This window comes from Micrasema longulum, unplaced genomic scaffold (assembly GCF_059751315.1).
Source record: "Micrasema longulum isolate JH-2025_06_02 unplaced genomic scaffold, ASM5975131v1 h1tg001617l, whole genome shotgun sequence".
Classification (NCBI taxonomy): domain Eukaryota; kingdom Metazoa; phylum Arthropoda; class Insecta; order Trichoptera; family Brachycentridae; genus Micrasema; species Micrasema longulum.
The window spans coordinates 183,400-203,199 of NW_028278798.1; the positions used below are offsets into that span (position 1 = coordinate 183,400).

A 19,800-nucleotide genomic window follows, 5' to 3' on the forward strand; every position below is an offset into this window, starting at 1 on the left:
GTTTAAAGTTCATTAATTTAATTACTCTAACTAAATGACTCTTCACTTGTCTACTCTATTGTGTTTATCAATATTTCCGAATTTACTATAAGATTTTAGAGAAATTAACAAATTGCTTTTTAAAAAATATAATTATCTTACATTTGTGTTATGGTTATATTTTTTGCAATCTGGCAACATTACACGGCGACTTCAAGTATGCGTGCGGCGAAAGTGGAGCAGAGTGAGGGGATTTTTTAACACAGTCCGATGTATTCAAGTATGAGTCTACGCTCCTTCTGGACTATTCCTAATCCTATGCGTATAACCTTTACCATTTCTTTGATTTTTTTTGTAAATTTTTAATTTGGAAAAAAAACGGACGCATCTTATGTTAACACACAATACATGAGGATAGTCAGTCTCCGGTCTGAAAAAAACTTAAACTTGATTTTTATTTCAGACTAGTAAACTGAATAATATTTTTTGTTGTATTTTATAGATTCACTGGATATGAAAAAATCATTATAACGCGGTGCAGGCATAAAATAAATGTTTTTCTAAATATATTTCATCGACAACAAAAACTAATGGTGCCCATATTTGAAGGTATATGTCGTAAACCATTAAGCATAATAATGATGGATAGTATATCAACGAGGATAATGAGTAGAAGGGGAAGGGTGGGGGTCAAATCCACCCTCATGATCGTTACAACCGGAACATTTTTATATGGCCTTTGTAAGCGTAACACGTCAGATCAAACCATAAAGATCCTCGAATCGTTCAATAACAATTTCATAATAATGCGCTTTCAATTTAAACCAAAATAAAATTTTACCAAACATTTCAAAACGTTAAATCATAAAAAATCAACAATGTGAAAACCATAATTTAGTTTATTTTTTATAATTGTTTGATATTAGTTATTTTAGTATGATTTTGCATTAATTAAGTTTTTGTCTAAAAAAATGTCCGGAATTGAAATATTACTTTCTGCCATATGCATTAACGTCTCGTTTTGCGAGAACACATCCAATTTTATGGGTGAAACTTATTTTAGTTTTAAGGCTGATGAGAATTCGCCGTCGCTAGGTAAATATTTTTTTGATAGGTGTTTTATAATCCGTTTTCTTTTATATTTCTTTAAAAAACAATATTTATTTAAGGAGAGTTTCAAAATAAAACGGAAGAAATTGCAGCTTTAGAAGAAATGTACAATGGAAAACATTTGAAAATCGGAACAGTACAGGTAAACTTTTAAAATTAATTCGTATACATATATAATTGATTCAAATAAAATCGCTCCGTAAGCTGTTAGTTCACATGTTTTTTGTTTTGGTAAAAAAGTAAAACTTGTTATGAAATCAAATCTATGTTTCTCTGAAAAATCAAAATGAATTGAGGTATAATCCTGAAAACAATAATTTACTATTTATTCGTTTTGGATCGACTTAAAACCATTTGCATTCCGCACAAAACCGAACTACATTGCAACATTATTTATCATTAGAAATAAATAAATAATAATAACTGCCCGCGGGGCCGAATTTATTTATTTAATGCATTACAAGTATACATTCTATAATTGAATTAAATATGTATCCCTCACTGGGAAAACCCGTGCCGAGGAAGACATATCACAATATTTTAGTCAAGTTTAAGCCCGCCAATGTACAAATAACATTATGTACAAAAAGTTAAATAAAAAAAAATAAAAAAGTTTAGTTAACTTATTTTTTGCATAGAGAATACTTTTCGAATATATTTTTTACATAAATATACAATAAATAATTGATTTCAAATTGAACTATATTACAAATAATTTTAACTTAGTGCAGGTAGCTTGTATTATGTGGTGACCATAGTTACTAGGTTGATTGCGTTTTTATATATTTAATTATTTTATTATTTCCTTCTTGTATTTGGAGTATTTTGATATGTCCCAAACATTCTTTGGTAGACTATTAAACGAGGTCCACAGTATAATTGGGAGCATTGACTATAAAATGTTTTCATTATTGGTACCGGTTACAGTTCTTCAATGGCTTCCCTGGTTCCTGTGTTTCTAGCTTTGGTTTTGACCTTATGTTTGTACTAATAACATAGTTTAAAATTTTGGCGAACATCCATAACAGCCACTGTATGGCGTGTATAGAATACGTATACCGAAATGTTACAATGGAAAATTAACAAAATTATCTACATTGTCTATAAAGTATTATATAATCGAATTTTCCATATGAAAAACTCAACATTAATATACATGATACATGTATTATTTTTCAAACATGTTCAATGAGGAACTTTAGCCCTACGGGAAATAAGATACATAAAATATTTTCATGCACGCGGTAAAAATTAAAGTACTAAATTGTAGTTCAAAGTTTCTTGAAAATGTACGAAAAAAATAATAAAAAATATTTTAATAAAAACGCACTACTTTGATTGACGTCATTGGTTCATATGAACCAACCAATGATGCGAGAGTTCGGAAGGATATCCGGTTGGCTTACCATAAATGAACCAATGGGAAGAACTAACAGAGAACAACCTCTGACGTCACACGCGGAGTTATTTCAGAAATACAAAACTTTAAAAAATCACAGCGATAATACGAAAAGTAAAAAAAATTAATTTTTTGCTTAGTTTAATAGTCTTTAAACAAATAAAAAAAGACACTGAACTTCCTCATTACGGGTTGATGATATTCAACATTTTCATTCAAATATTCTCATTTTAGATAAAAAATAAATTAACTTTATATATAATTGAATATAAATCTGCTAATTTTACATTTTTATAGGAGCTCGGGACTTCAATTTTATCCACAACGTTAAATTAAGTTTTCTGTGTGAAAAATAGAATATGCATAATTTTTTTCTAAAAATGTTCAGTTGTAAATAACCGACGAAGACGCTTTAAACTTTTATAAATATCGATTTTACTTCATAGACAGTCAAAGAGAATTCTGTTAACTTCCCATTGTAATTGAACCCAGATTTTGAAGTCTTATCAGAGTCCCGATTGCCACTCAGGTGCCGAATCCAACTAATCTAAGCAATGTCTTTTTATGTTAGAATTTTGATTAGGTGTAATATAACGTTGGCTACACTACACTGGCTACGTTTTCCACAGAGGGTCGAATACAAGCTCTGTTGGCTTATGTATAAGTCACTGCACAACTCGGCTCCGGAATATCTAAGGGAACTATGCATTCCAGATGAACTAGCTGACAGGCGTCTCACGCTTAGATCAGCTGCGTCTACGGCGAGAGGAAAAGTTATTATACCTCTACGCAAACGGCGCACTAAATTTGGTGAGCGCGCATTTGCGGTCGCAGGCCCTATGGCATGGAATGCTCTCCCAGCAGAGGTGCGAGGCTGTGAAAGTGAAGTGATGTTTCGGAAAAAACTTAAAACCCACTTGTTCTCTAAATCATTTGAATAAATCCGTAGCACGTGACAACAAAATAAATTATTTTAATTAAATTACAAATTTAAAAGCTTCAATTAAATTAACTTAACAATAGAATCACCATGTAAAGCGCCCTTGAGGTATTTTATTACGAAAATGGCGCTATATAAGTTATCCACAATAAATAAATAAATAAACGTTTTCCAGTTAATCTATAGACATGAAAAAAAATCTGATCGTGATTGGTTTATCACGTTCTTCTTCTTCCTGTGCCATATCAGATCCTGACGCCGGCGATCACTCGGGAGTCCACATCCTTGTCCTGCGTCCTGCCCCAACCGGAACGGCTCCTCAGCTTCGCGCATTTCCACCCAGTCGTGGATGTTCCTCAGATATCTGTTGTCGCCTTCCAACTCCACGCTTTTCCTCAATCTTCCTCATCGTAATTAGTTGTAGAAGCGCATATTTGCTTCCACGAATGATCTGGCCCAGATTATCCCTTTTCCAATAAATTACAAATATCAGTTCAAAATTTAATACGCGTCCATATATGCAGTACCATAGAATTAAGAAAAGTCTCTAAATTCTATGTGCAGTAAATTTGATCATTTTTTTTATCATTCGAATCATTTACATCAAACTCATATGTTATTCTCATATATTCATTATGTAGGTGCATATAATATATATGTACCTCTATGTTAATTTTGAACTAACGTACGCGTATTATCATACATACCTTGTCTATTGTTAACATTACATTTTGTTAACATATTACAACAGAGATAAAGAACGTTTTAGAGAAGATAATATAAAAATCTAGGCATCAACAGGGACATTGGACAAACTGATGGACAAACTGATGATTACATTTTGTAGTTACCGACCGTATTATATAGGACTCTTTGCACATTATTCATTCAAAATCCACCAATAGAATTTTAAAATAAAATGAGTTTTTTCAGAATAAGGTTTTGAAATAAACCAAATGTTTTAAAAATAAAATCAAAGCAACCCTAAACTATTTTTTTAAAGAGGTTTCGAAAGTAGGTATAAACCATTTTTTTTTTGTAATAATCAAACCTCTTACCAAGCTCGCTCAATTATGTAAAACATTGTCTTATGTTGTATGTATAATAAGTTTCAAGGTGGATTTTTTAATTCGCTCTAGTATTATTAATGTATTTCTATTCACTTTTTGTGTAATAGCTGTAAAAATCCCGAATAAAATCAAATAAATAATATTATTTATTTGTTACCGTGCATTTTCTTTGATTTTTTCTTTTTAATATTTCAATGATATGGACGATCTTTAAACTTCTTGAAAACTGAAAAACATTATTATTTAAATATGAACGAAATGACCCCTTCGTGTTTGTCTTCGAAAGGTAAAATCTAGTTTAAAATTTGAAATCAAATCACGAGATATCTCTAAATCTTTTTTTTTTCAGAATTATCCGCTGAGTTATACGGAGACTTTTCCAAATGGCACAATCGAAGGAAAGGGGGTTTCATTTGACGTCGTACATTTGCTGCAGCAAAAGTTTAACTTCACCTATGAAGTGGTTTTACCGAAGGAAAATTTAGAAGGCAGCGTAAAATATCTAGAAAACTCCCTTATTGGATTACTAAGCCGCAATGTAAGATAACACCTTACAAAAGTATGCTAGAACATTATAACTTACAAAGTTAAAAATAATAGAAAAAATGTTATTTTAATTGCTATCTGAGAAAATAGAAATTTATTACGGGAATTTTAATTATTAACATTTTCAGAATGAAAACATTTCAACCTTATTGTGATGCAAATGCCAAATTGATATGTTATAAATTGATTTAACGAATCGGTGTATTAATACACCTTATTTGTATTTGATTTGGTAGTAAGCTGGTATAATTCCATAATTATTTCAATAAAAAGTTAATTATAGTGAATATCAAACTTTGTGCCTTTAATTTTCATAAATTAGCTTACAATTCCAAACGTTGCTAAATCGTACTTTGTGATTTCTTTAAATTTAGAGAATCTAAAGTTATTTCTGATTTCTGTCTAATAACACATTTTGTATCGTTGGCCATAAGTTCAATAATTTATTAATCACCCACTTGAGAATAATATCACCCACATAAAGATTTCCGAAAAAAGAGAATTTAAGAATTATGATTAATCAAATACAGACAGAACGGCAAAACAGTATGTAAAGTAATCAACTCGTAAATGATAGGTGATAATCTCTGTACATGCATAGACTTAAATATTTTCTTATTTTAATGAACCGCCTTGAGGGTTAACAATTTTTATGTTTTACACTCCGCTCGATTAAAAAATTAATAATTAAGCAGACTCTTTACTCATCAGGAAATAGACTTTGCCGCTGCTTTCCTTCCGATTCTATCTGACACCGCTAACATCATCAAGTACTCTTTGAGCCTCGATGAAGGGGAGTGGCTGATTTTGATGATGCGTCCTAAGGAATCTGCCAGCGGCTCTGGACTCCTGGCGCCCTTTAACGAGAACGTCTGGTACCTCATCCTTGTGGCCGTCATTACGTTCGGTCCCTTCATCTATCTGATGACCTGGGTGCGGTACCTGATAACCAAAGACTCGAATAACATGCCGTATAAGCTTTCTCCGTGCGTTTGGTTCGTGTATGGAGCTTTCATCAAACAGGGAACTACGATGGCGCCAGATGCAAGTAAAGTCATTTTTAATTTTTTACCATTGATTTGTCGATAGCCAACACGTTTATGCTAATCAAAAATTTGAAACAGGAACTATCTCTTCAACCGTCAAATATCACAAAACAATAATTTTAAGGCTCTGTTTTTTTTATTTGAAAATTTATTTATAAACCCTTACGGATTATAACATAATTTTACATAGAATAATATATACATTTTTCATTCATACTCTGTTGTTCAAAATAATATTTTTTACGTCTTTTGAAAAGTTTGTCTGAGTCTTTTGTTTAGTTTTGTCTCGTATAAATGTCTATCAGAACCCGAATTTAAGATGTTTTGTGTGGTCCAATAATTATTCTCAATAGTCGAAAGTCACCTTATTTGAGATCATAAATGAAAAAGAAAAATTAATGTGTGGAATAAACTTTTAAAAAAGTAAAAAATATTAGTATTTTGAAATACGAACTAAAGTATTTAAATTTTGTGGCCATTTTAACTAGTGTTTAAAATGTGAATTAAGTGGTAGTAGAGCGGGGTTCGGATCTTGCATCTCTGATGCGTGAGTTTGCCAAACTACAGTACCACGGGATTTACTGTAGTTGTTCGCAATCCCTGGAAAATATCGATCAACGCTATAATTTAGAGTAGAAATGCCCCATTCTCTATTTACCGCCACATTGCCATGCAATGAAGGAAGTTCAGTGTTTTTTTTTTATTTGTTAATAGACTATCAAACTAAGGCAAAAAACATATATTTTTATTTTTATGTATAATCGTCGCTATGATTTTTAAAGGTGTAATTTTGAAATTACTCCGCTCGTGACGTCACGAGTTGCCGTCGGTGAGTTGTCCTGACGTTTAAAAAATGAACCCCGTACGTTTGAAAACACGCTAAACATGGCTTCCCGGAAACCGGAAGTATATCAAAACGCATTATTGATTGACTTTTCTAAACAACTGTTCATTAGAAATTGAGACGTTTTAAAGTAGCTTATTTTAATTTAAACATACTTTTATTGATTTTTTCTTGCATTTTCGAGAAATTTAATGCTCCAATTTTTACCCCGTGTAAAAGACGTTTTTTTTTATCCAATTTCCGTAGCACTGAAATTCCTCATTATAAATGGCTAACGATAAACAAATCGATATAGTTAATTTATATATTTCATAAGGATATCGGATTTCTAGTGGACCATTTTGATAATGATTATTCATAAATACATAGCGGGTACACATAATAATAAATCTTTTTCTGTTTAGAATAAAATTATTCTTTGCTTTATAAAGATACAACTCGTATTCTGTTCGCAACTTGGTGGATATTCATCACCCTTTTGTCAGCGTTCTACACCGCCAACCTGACAGCCTTTCTCACGCTGTCTCAGTTCACCCTATCCATAAACGACCCTAATGATTTGGTGAAGGAAAACAATAAGTGGATTGCCAGGAAAGGAAGTGCCGTGGAATATGTTGTCACAAATGTAAGTAAAAAACATTTATTAACTCGGCGTCGATGAACCTGGGTGTGAGACATCCGGCACATTTTAAAACGCTCATTATCTTTATAAATATAATTCCTCTGTATGTGTGCTGTCACCAAACTTCTCCTAAGCGGCATAACCGATTTACGTGCGGTTTTCAAAGAAATATAGATCTTTGCGCCATGCGTGTTCGTAGATATTAAAATCTTCAATCTGATATGTAAACGAGAAGTAATGAGCGTAAATGTTTTATTCATCGATCTACTAGGGTTGCATTCGAGGAGAATGCATTTACAAAAAGATGTTGTTTTTTGTGTATAAAAAAGTTTGTTTTTGAATGTTTACAAACAGCATTTGTTTTTTGTGGATCTAAATTAGATTCTTCCTTAAATTCCTTATAATTTCTGTCCATTTTTTTAGTTTTATTGGATTTTTAGTAATACTTTAAAAAAATAATTCAATACATTTTTAAAAGTCGTATTCCTACATAAGTACACCCCTTTATTGGTGAGAAGACCGGAGTTTGACGTTTGCAAAAAAGGATGCCATATTTGAAAAAAATATTTATTTTATGTTTTGGAAATCAATCATAAACAGGTACCTGCTTAAATTCAATATTAGAATATTAACAATTTTTACTTTTGGAATTTAATCACAAACATTAACCTAGGTACCTACTTATTAATGAAAAGTCTTTTTCCAAGGTAAGAGCAGGCAAGCCAACGTTTGGGCAGGACAACGTCTGTCGGGTTTGCTAGTTACTTTTATATTTTTTTCATTTTTTAAAAGAAATATTTGCGTTCTTATAATTTACGCAAATATTTAATTTTGAGGGCCATTTTCAAAGAGTTGTAAATAACTCACTATTAGAAAATGGGAACCCAGTTGGGGTAGAGTGGGATTCAAAACACGGATCTTTGATCCGTGAGTCCGAGACACTAGCCACGGGACCACAACCCGATTCAAAAAAAAAAATGACAACGTTGCATCCCCTCCCATTGTGTGGCTGGTGTTTTTTAAGGCTGACATGACGTATCGACAGCTTGTTTGTTTAAGTAGTGCCTTGTGCATCAGGTTGAGATCGGTAGGTTCAAAGTGCGTTTGGGTGCTTCACATTAAGGTTCATAGTTTGTGTAACATTTTCAGGCACAAACATAATATATAAAATTACGTCATTTTACCAAAAGGCACGGTGAAATACTATGACAATAATTTTACAGAGGAACATGGAGACTTTTTATTTGTTTTTTTTTTACTTAGTTTATTTAACCTGGTTGCACAATTTTGGATTTATTTAAACAGATATGTTAGTTAAAGTGTAAAAACTGATTACTGACATTAGTGACGTACTTTTTTATAAATTGCTAACTGAAAATCTTCTTATTAGTTTTTCGCTACTTTTTTCGAAGTTATTGGCTTTTTACAATTAGATTTCAAGATTTTGATGATATTTTATGCCATAAAATCGATTCCCTCGAAAAATTCAAAATATTATGGCAGCGGTGCAGTGGCGGGCAAAAACATAGCTTATACATAAAAAGCTGCTTTGATGTGAAAAGGTTAAGGTTTTAAAGTGTGGCAGTGTTAGTCGACTTAGTAGCCCTTCATCATCATCGTCAAACCTTTATCCGCAACCAGTGACGCATAGGGTACTAAATTGTTGAATAAACTGCAGCATGTCTAGATCTTCTGTTACAGGAACTTAATGTGATCAGTATTACGCTAAAGATAAGTAATCGTGAGATATTTGAGTAAATGTGTAAGTTTGTGACCTTGAACTACCGTCACTCGCGTCACCATCTTTAAAAAATTGCGCTTAAATCAGTTTTTGGCATGTGTGTTTTTCTGTTTAGATTTCAAAGTAATTAATATAAATATGTGAGGTTCATAGTCCATAATCGATAACACAGAGACGTGCTTAATAATTTCATCCAAAATTATAATGCGACGACCGATGAATCAAGTTAGCCTTTTTTATAGAATCCAATACAACATATCATGCAACTCCAACAGTATTGCACGTCGTCCTACTGTATATTAACATCGTCCTTACCATGGAGATATGAAAAGCAAAAAAACATTGCCTATAAAGAGACCACAGGGCGCAGTCAACGCCCAACCAGTAAGTCAGCATCCGTCACTCAATTCCAGCATGTAGTTATAGTGCAGTTACTTCAACTCCTCATCGGCGTAACACTCGCGCTAAACAATTAATTATTTATTCGCCATGTAATAAATACGCATTAAACAGCAAACTTGTGTCTTCTGACAATATCTTACTGGGGTGGGAGCTCCACCAACCCTCAACTTCTATAATCATACAAATATCATGTTATATTAGTTACCTTTATAACCATTTCCATATGGGTGCGGGTTATATTAACTAGTCTTGGAAAGTGTCGATTTGTTCTCCTTCCTTCCTTATTAAATAATAGTGGCGGAGGGTACAATATGCAAATAGCAAGATCAAAGTTTAAAAAATTGAATCTATGATCTACGTCATCATGACTTCTTCAAGATTTTCAAGTGCATCTAAAAAAAAGTTCCGCCAGTGGTTTAAAAAAAATGTTTTTTTGCTCGCAGTCGCGTTTTCTGATAAAAGTATTAAAATTTAAAAATATATGCAGGTGGTAACTAGGTTTTACAAATACTTCAAACAGTGCTCATAACAGTATAGAAATTATTTTATTTAATTTAATGCTACTTTAGGTTTGCTTGCTTTGAGAAATTTGTAAAGCATTAGTCAAAAGGAAAAAAATGTTTCTGATTTTCAAGCAAATTTTGTTTTCTCAGACTTTAATTTATTTTATTTTATAAAATCTATAGAGACGTAATTATACGCAAAAACTAATTTAAAGTGTAATTTTTTCAAAATCGCGGCATGAGATGTGGATGTTCAAGGTCACAAATTTAAGGTTTTACTAAGGGCCCTATGTTCACCGATCCTGTTAAGTTTCAAAACATCATAATCTTTTTAATCAAAAAAAGTTTTAAAGTACATTAACCTTGAACGTCTCATAATGAATTTCTGCAACCACTATAGAGAAAACAAAACCTGGTTTTCACTGTCATGTAGCGTGTCCTAAAACAAAGCTTCAGGTGTTTGTTATTTTATTTTTATTTTATAAACATAAACGGCAAATCTGCCTTTTAAAAACATTTATAATATTAACATATTTGGTTTAGTATTTTTTTTTGTTTTTTTTTAAACATGAATTATCTTATACCCAAGATTTATAAAAAAAAAAAAAACAAAAATTATACAAGATTTATATTTTAAAAAATAACCTAATAATTATACAGCATATTCAGTAGAACGTTCGAATAATAAAACATTCTACAGTAAAACAACAAGAAAATCATAAGTACTGTTTCACACAGCTAGGCAAAGTGAACAAAAAACTGTAAAAATAGTACGTCATATTGGTTATTTTAGCAAAAATTACCGTAAAATACCGTAGTTGAGCAAAAGCTGGTAAAATTACCGCCTTACATATTTTTTTTTATGTGGTATGATTAAAATTTTATTTATTCTATTTGTATCTGCGTATATTCTTTCAGAAAAAATAGGTTTTTTTTTTAATCAAAGGTTATTTCGATTTTTTTTTGTTTTTTGAAGATAGTTTTTACTGTTTCTTTTTCATAATTTAGTTTCACAATTTATTGAATCAAAACATTTTTTTTTTCAATATTCTAATAATACAATGCATATTGCAGTTTATACATCATTATTATTCCTTAGCCACAATTAATAGTGCATAGGGCACTGCATTGGTACACCAATAGCAGCGTATCTTAATCATTTCTTGCAGTTTATCCTTACAAGAAAAAAAATATATAAATAAATAAGTATAGTATAGATGATATTAAGATATAGATGATAATAAGTAAGTATAAATGATTTGTTTTTAGTTATGGGTATCCCACACCCGGTTCATTCGCCGTGTAGTGTAAAATAGGTTCTTCGACGCCGGCTTGAAAAAATCGGTTTTCGGGATACCTGTTTTTATTTATAAATCGTCTTTCATCATTATCAATTTAATATGAATATTCCTAATGGTAAATTTAATGAGGCGAGGTGATTAGCCCTGTGATTCCGCGGGCTGAGGTTTACTGTGCAGGTGACTGCTGCCTTGTTACTAGGGTGACCAACCCTATGTGCTTATTTTATTACTTGTAACCCATGAGGTCCGACCGATCTATACGATTTAACTGGGAATCTATATTGGAACTTTTCTGTGTAAGCTTCTTAGCCATTTCAGAAGAGGAAATTTCGAAAAAAAAGGACGAGGCTGATATATTTGGTTATGGACTTGATAGTTATAAAACGAGAATGATTTTTTTTTTCTCTCGCAATATAATTCTCAAACTTTTCTTTATGTTTAAAAATGTTTTTCTTTTTCATATTTATGTATATTGCATATCGTTAATATTTTTGGTGGCTTATGTTGCCTGCTTGTTACTATTGTTGTTATACAATTTTTTGTTATGTATATGTTCATAGGTAAAAAAAAACATATTTATGTTCAATATATGTTAAAGGCAATTTATGCCGTTATGCCGTTTATGTCAAATAAATAAATGAATAAAATTATAGTAAAGTTTATTAATTAATTAAATATTATTTATTTAGTTAGTTAACATCTTAAGAACTAAAATAAAAAACATTATTTTAGCTTTTTCAAAATTTATCAAAAACACTTTTTTTAAATTTATTTGATTTATTTTAAGGCCATTCATTTATTTGCCTGATTTTTGGAAGCATTTCTCTAATTCGATCCGTTCTTCGTAAGTAGTCGGGGTTAGTTTAAAAAATCTATTTTACAATTTCTTGTGAAGTGCTGCCATAAATCGATCGCAACTGTCAATATAATATAAGTTATTCTACCTGTGTTAGCGTAAACTGTCACGCTTCACATAATGTTTGCTATTATTTGTGTACACAGTTCTATGTTGATGTTTACCTTTGTATAGCATGTCCAGGGATTGTGGGCGAAGAAGCCTTTAATGCAAAAGAAAACATAATAAATTTGCTATGGATTTTGATGACGAAAGAATGTCTTTGTCATTTTCAACGGCTCTGAACGCTTAGCATAGTAAACAGTACTAACTAACGATAATTTGTATTGCAAGGTTATAAAATAGGATAGTTTATATTGCTTAGCTATCAACTTTGCTATTATCAAATAGGTAATATATGTGTTTCAGAAAAATCAGTCGGTCAGTATCAAAATACATTCAAACATAATTGACGTAATTAAATACTGCGGGTGTACCTACTAATAAATTTTCCTACAAATCAATTGAACAAACAGGAAAAAAAAGCCGTTTAGTTATACAACAATGAGGCCTCTGATGAGGCCTATAGGGCCCTGTGATTTAAGCTTGGGGGGACGATTATCTGAACACTAGAAGGTCAATCGCCGTTTTAATAATAAATATGCTAATGTAAATTTACAATTATTATTATCACCTGATGCGAAAATGCCCGGTGGTCGTAAATAAACCAAATGATAATCATGATAAATAATTTTTTAACAATATTCTGAGTATTTCATAATCTTATAGACAATTAATTACCACGAAAAGTTTATTAAGAATGATATATATATAAAAATACTAGGGTATATGAGGGTATAGACCTGTCATTCGCTGGTTTGAGTAACCACTACACACCGATCAAGTTATAACTTAGGCAGAATGGAGAATTTTACAAGATCAATTAAACCAGCTGGTAACAAAACAGGTCGCAAGCCCTGTTAATATGATTCTAAAAATATATATGAAACTAATTATTCATAGGTGGCCTTTTTTATATTTTTTTATTGAAAAATGCAATTTTTACATTTATTTTCAGTAGAAATTTAACAAAACTGTGTTTGCGGAATCTTTACACTATATTGATTGTAGCAAATATCATTACAATATAATTCACTTTCACAATCTTTTTCACAAATGGTGTACAAAACAAAAAAATATATTTTTCCTTTTTACTTTGTACACCATTTTGTGAGAAGCACCTAAATTATATTGTTATGGTATTTGTTACAATCATTATAGTATGAAATTTCCGAAACCAAGTTTTGTAAAGTTTCCATTGAAAATAAATGTAAAACTGGCATTTTTCAATAAAAAATTATAAAAGTATAATCTATGAATAATAAGTTTCATACTTTCGTTTAGAATCACCTTAATACATATTTTATTTGTTTTTTATGATTTACACATTCTCTTTTCAGAAATATTCTCCCTTTCTGTTTAAATCATGTAAATAAAAATTAGTCATGTATACCTAAATTCCATTTCCGTGTATTTTTTATTTCAGCCTGACGAAGAACTATTTTACCTTAACAAAATGGTTATTAAGAGTAGAGGAATTTTCCAGCCAGGGGACAAAGATTCGACCTTCTTACCGTTCGTGAACGATGATTACGTGTACGTAAGGGACAAGCCTGCGGTCGAACTTTTGATGTACGAAGACTATAAAAATAAAACCCAACAGAATATTGAAGAAAAGTTCAGGTGCAAATACGTTGTGACCAAAAGAAAATTCATGACAAAATCGAGAGCATTTGCCTTCCCCAAAAACAGTTCACTCAGTCACCTTTTTAATCCAGTGTAAGTACAAATACAATTATTTATTACCCTTACGCCACTTTTCCATAACCGTAGGCAGAAGAGATGAAACACCACATGCATCTATCCTAACATACATACTATTTTCTCCCACATTTACACATACCTACACATCAATTGTGTCTGCTTTTGGTATTATAAGATATAAGATTTCAATTTATTTGATAGGGTAAAGGTTTTTTTGGCCGCCTTTGTTTTATTTTTTAGTTCTTTGCCAAATGTGTGTTTTTACTATTTTTTTCGTCATCCATTCGATCCTCATGATCAAACCATCTTAGTCATTTATACCTGTCCCAGATTTGCATTTTTGTTTGATTTTTTTATTCGTAACCTTATCTTACATCGCATTTCATTTCATGGTATGAGCACCCATTGAAAATAATATTCAAAATGTTATTTTTATTTAATTGATAAACCTTTACGGGTTACATACATTTAACAAAATATTTTTACTGTTAAAATTCATGTTTTTCTGTTAATAATAACATTTTTGTAAAGGTTGTCTGAGTCTTTTGTTTAGTTTTGTCTGGTAGTTTATTGTATTGTTTCAGTCCCTGGTTATTAGTATCGACTGTCCTTGTCTCGTTTTACAAGGCTGCATATGACATTTTTCTGATATTCTCGTATTGTGTCCATGTTTACTACATTTTTTTTTTAAATTTTAGTTCTTCGTCTACAATTATATCAGTGTCTAATTTTTTAATAAATTTTAAGGATTTTAGTTAAAAGAGTTCAGTTACATTTAATTGCTTAGTTTGTTTAAAAAGTTCTTTAGTTTCTGTTAGATATACTAACTTTAATATTTTATTTTGCTGTCTTTGTAGTCTGTTTATGTCATTTTGATTTCCTGTTCCCCATACTAGTTGCATATAACATATTTTAGTTTTTACATAGGCATCATAATTTTTTTTTAAATATTTTTTTGGAACAAAGTTTTTGATTAAAAAAAAAGACTCGATGAAGTCGCCACTTTTCTAATTAAATTGTTGATATGAATTGTTCATGTCAATTGTCTGTCAATTGTTAGTCCTAAGTATTTAACATGTTCAATTTCAGTTAGTCGTTCATTATTTATATAAGCATCTACTTTGTGACACTTTTTTCTAGACTCAAAATGGATAATATTGCTTTTTTTTCATTAAGTGTAAGTAAGTTTGTGTTTGTCCATTTAGTCAACATGGTAAAGTTTTCGTTTATGTCATCGTTTGTTAATACGTCTGTTTGATTTTTATAGAATAGTCCAATGTCACCGGCATACATAATATTTTTTCCTTCAAAATTATACAGTGATTTATTAATGTTGTCCGTACAGACGTCATTAATATATAAAATATAGAATATGTAAAATATATAATAGTGGACCCAAAAAACATCTTTGTGGGACTCAAAAATTTACTGTTTGTATTTTACTTTTTTTTTTTCATTTACAAAGGTATAATGTTTCCGATTTGTTAAGTATGATTTTAATCGTTTGCATTTTTGAGATTTTACTCCTATATCATTTATTTTTTTTATCATGGTCTCAATGTGTACCGTATCAAAAGCTAATTTGAAATCTAATATTACTCCTGTGGTTGGAATTCTAGCATACTCATTTGTTTGAATATAATATAATTAATTAAATTTACTAGGGCGGTTCCGGTTCCTTTTTTTTTTTCTTGAAAACCATGTTGGTTTAAGCATATTATATTGAGATTTTTTATATGTTCCATCAATCGTTTATAAATATATTTTTCAAAGATTTTATTAAATACAGTTAACTTTGCAATAGGTCCATAGTTACTAGGTTCCGTTTGATCTCCACCTTAAACATAGAAGTGATTCTTGCAGTTTTTAATTCTTCCGGGTAGATTCCTAACTTTATATCCATATTAATTAATTTTGATATGACTGGGTTTAATATATCTTAGAAATTTTTAATAAGCGAAGGTTTGATTTTAATATATATTGGAGATGCATATTTTAAAAATTGTCTATTATTTTACATGCTTCTTTTGTCGTTGTTGGCCTAAGAAAACGAAGAAGAAAACTATTTAGTTTATTTCTTCGTTTTTCTGATATGTTTATTCATGATCCATTTAATTAACTTGCAAGGTTTTTGCTTACACGAGTGTAATATTCATTGATAATATTTGACATTTCTTCTACATAAAAATACTTTGTGAGAGTTTTCCCATTATTTTATTCGTTTTCAGGCTCCTTAGTCTTGTTGAGTCGGGTATCGTTAAGTATAAAACTACTTATGAGTTACCCGCCAATCAAATATGTCCACTAAACTTAAAGTCTAAAGAGAGGCGATTAAGGAACGGTGACTTGGGAATGACTTACAAATTAGCTGGCATTGGAATACTGACTGCAGCATTTGTTTTTGGTATAGAGGTAATTAAACTTAATTAAATTTTATTTAAAATTTTGAAACTCTGTTATTTTATGAAGTGATGATGTTTGACAACTTGCATAACCGTAATCGTTTGAAACAAGAGTGGAAAGATTTAAAAGAAGCGATGAAACGGATATCCGGTAACTATTCGGTATCCGGCTTAATTTTACTATCCGGCTGGATACCGTATAGTAGGTCAATATCCAGTGGATACCCAATATTAGTTTAACTGCGAAAATTTCTTGAAATCAACGCCACTAAATTGATTTACTGATATCGACCGTATTTGGAAAAACGGAAGTGACTATCATTATTTGAAAAATTGACTTTTTTGAATTGATAAAACGTTCGTCTGTGCACAATGTACACCCTAGAAAAAAAATTTAAGCTGCAAAAAAAAATGTTTATCAAAAATAGTTTTTTCAATTAAAAATATATTTGCCTGAGAAAAATAAGGCGCAACAGGTAAAACTACCCAAAACCATTATAATTATTTGATTATCGATTATTTTATAAACCATATTAATAAACAACTCATTGATCGATAAGTTGTCATTAAAAATATGATGAAAATATGTTTACCCTTTTTATTTTATGGACATTAACTTTTGTTTTTAAACTTTGAGAGGAATTCGAGTACCGGGGTGTTTTTATTGTTTTTTTAGACAATGAGCCAGATATTCGGTTATCCGGCTTAGGGCCTTGCCGGATATCCGTATCCAGCCAAACCACCATCCGTTTCATCACCACTTATATTATAAGTTCATGACGTTTTTTCAAAGCTTGGCGTAACCTTTTTGAAAATACAGTGGCCAAATATGCAGTTTCCATAAAAAGTAATGAAATAAAAGCTGAAAAATGTAACATATACATTTTATGAAAAGCGCAACCAATGACTTCAACAGCATTGGAAAAGTGGGTCTCTTTCAAATTTTAGCCTACTAAGATTTGAATTATCAGAGGTGTTTTAATATTTCAATGTATAAAAAAATAAGATACCTAACAAAGTCACATGCATATAACAATGTTTTCATTTTCAGTTATTCTATCGTTACTGGAACAACATTTGCATTTTGCCATTTCTTCCAAAGCCTCCCGAGAGTGAAATCGTCAAAATGTCGAAGGATTTTGTAAAAATGTCACCAGGACCTCCACCGTATCAATCGATATTTGGGCAACCCTACGGTTTTGTCGACACTTCCGACGGGAAGAGGAAAACTATCAACGGAAGAGATTATTGGGTCATACAGATTCCAGGAGGAGATACGCGGCTCATTCCTGTCAGAACACCTTCAGCTTTTTTATTTCAATACGCCTCTTAAGGAAATATTATATTTGAAAAATTAAAATTGCTATCTCGCTCCCGATAAAACAGTGCAATGGTTAAAATCAGTTTTGAAATCAATGTAAAACGTACCTTAGTGTTTTTTTCGACCTTACCTTTGAAGTAAAAGAATGGGGGCAAAAGTTTTCGGGTCGTTTATTTATTTTACTTAAAAAACTACAGTCTTACATACAAAAATAAAATATATTGTACCTAATAAGAAAAAGACCAATCAAGTTTCTTAAACTTTACGTAGAACGAATTGAAAATTGAATTCTGTTACTTTTTATATAATTTGATTGGATTGACATGTATTTTTGCTTAAAAAAAAGCTTTCCAACTTATGTTACTAAAAAAATAACAATTGAATATGCTCCTTCCATAGAACTAAGAATAGTCCAGAAGGAGCGTAGAATCATATTTGAATACATCGGACTGTGTCCAATAATCCCCCCACTATGGCCTACTTTCACCGCGCACATTCGTGATGTCGCCGCGTAATGTTGCTTGATGGGAAAAAAAATCATAACACAAATGTAAGGTTAAAAAAAAATCAATTTGTTAATTTCTCTAAAATTTTATTGTGCTAGCCGAAACATTGATTGACACAACAGAGTAGATAAGTAAAGGGTCATTAATAAGAGTAATTCAATTTATGAACTTTGAACTTAAAATGTAAAACAAATTTTACATAAAACTGTTATTTTTATATCATGTTTAATAATATTTGATGTTTTAAAAATAATGTCGTTAAAATGTCCCTCATGGCGTTGTTTAATTCAAGGTCTCATTTTCATTAGTTCTTGCATTAGATGAGCAAAGTAGGGTAAAAAAATTACTACCCTGGCAACACTAACAAAATTTCCATTTTGTTTCTTCGACAATCTGACAGATGGAAAAATAATTCACTTACTTAAAAGTAGTGCATTTGCTACTTGAACATTCGTTTGCTAATTACACGTGAAATGTGACACCATCCTGTTTCTTTAAGATCCTAGCAGTATTTCTACACTTTAAAAGGACTACATGGCATAGTTGAATTCAAATCAGGAGTTGCGTACTGAGCGACGTCTAAAAAGAAACTAATGAGTCAAAACGTAAACCTACTCATTTATGAGTAGTTTAGTCGTCTTTTGTTTGATGTGCGTATGCGGTTTCTGGACTATTCTTAATTCTATAGCTCCTTCATTTTTTCATGTAAGGATAGGTACGCAGGTTTATTTATCATTTTGTTTAAATTAATTACTTGAGTTACTTAGTAGGTACTTTTAGTAAAAATATTCAAATCAGTTATTTTAGTCGGTAGAAGTAAAATATATAACAAGTTTCATTACACAAAATAATATGTAATGAATTTACTCTTTTCGTTTTTATTTGTAGTCGAAATGATATAAAACCTATTTATACAAGTACGTTTAAAAATTTAATATTTCAAATCGTGTTATCTTAGTAAGTGAAAAAAATAATAATCATGCACAAGTTAATTATAAAAGAAGTTATACCTTGTTAAATAAGTACGTGTCTGTTTTACATTTTTGTATAAAGTCTAACGGAGTTACATAATTTTAAAAAAATCAGATGAGTTAGTGTTATAATTGAAAAAGCACTGTTTGAATAGACAACACAATGTTATTGTTTCAGAGCAATATTTTCCAAATAAAAATATCACAAAATCACAAAAATGCATTTTCTTTACGAAATTTAATTTTCAATGTTAAAATAAATCATCATTTTTACATACTGATGATTAAACTGTCAGTAAAATAAAAGAAAGGGAATGAAATACTAGGGGAAAATCAAATAAAGAATGAACAGGATAAAAAAATTATAAATTAATACCATCAACTAGCCCCTGTGAAAGTGTATCGCTAAGAGTAAAAACGACAACATGGCATTACCAT

General features: G+C 30.7%; 1 protein-coding gene across 1 annotated transcript; it reads left to right on the top strand.

The window, feature by feature from the left end:
- Window positions 1-950: 950 nt before the first annotated feature.
- On the top strand, window positions 951-18,045 carry Ir76b (Ionotropic receptor 76b). Its single transcript, XM_088236892.1, has 8 exons — window positions 951-1,074; window positions 1,182-1,231; window positions 4,848-5,036; window positions 5,756-6,092; window positions 7,366-7,559; window positions 13,885-14,177; window positions 16,391-16,574; window positions 17,616-18,045. The coding sequence occupies exons 1-8, from the start codon at window positions 951-953 to the stop codon at window positions 17,895-17,897; spliced, it is 1,653 nt and encodes a 550-aa protein (XP_088093018.1). The 3' UTR covers window positions 17,898-18,045.
- The last annotated feature ends 1,755 nt before the right edge of the window (window positions 18,046-19,800 follow it).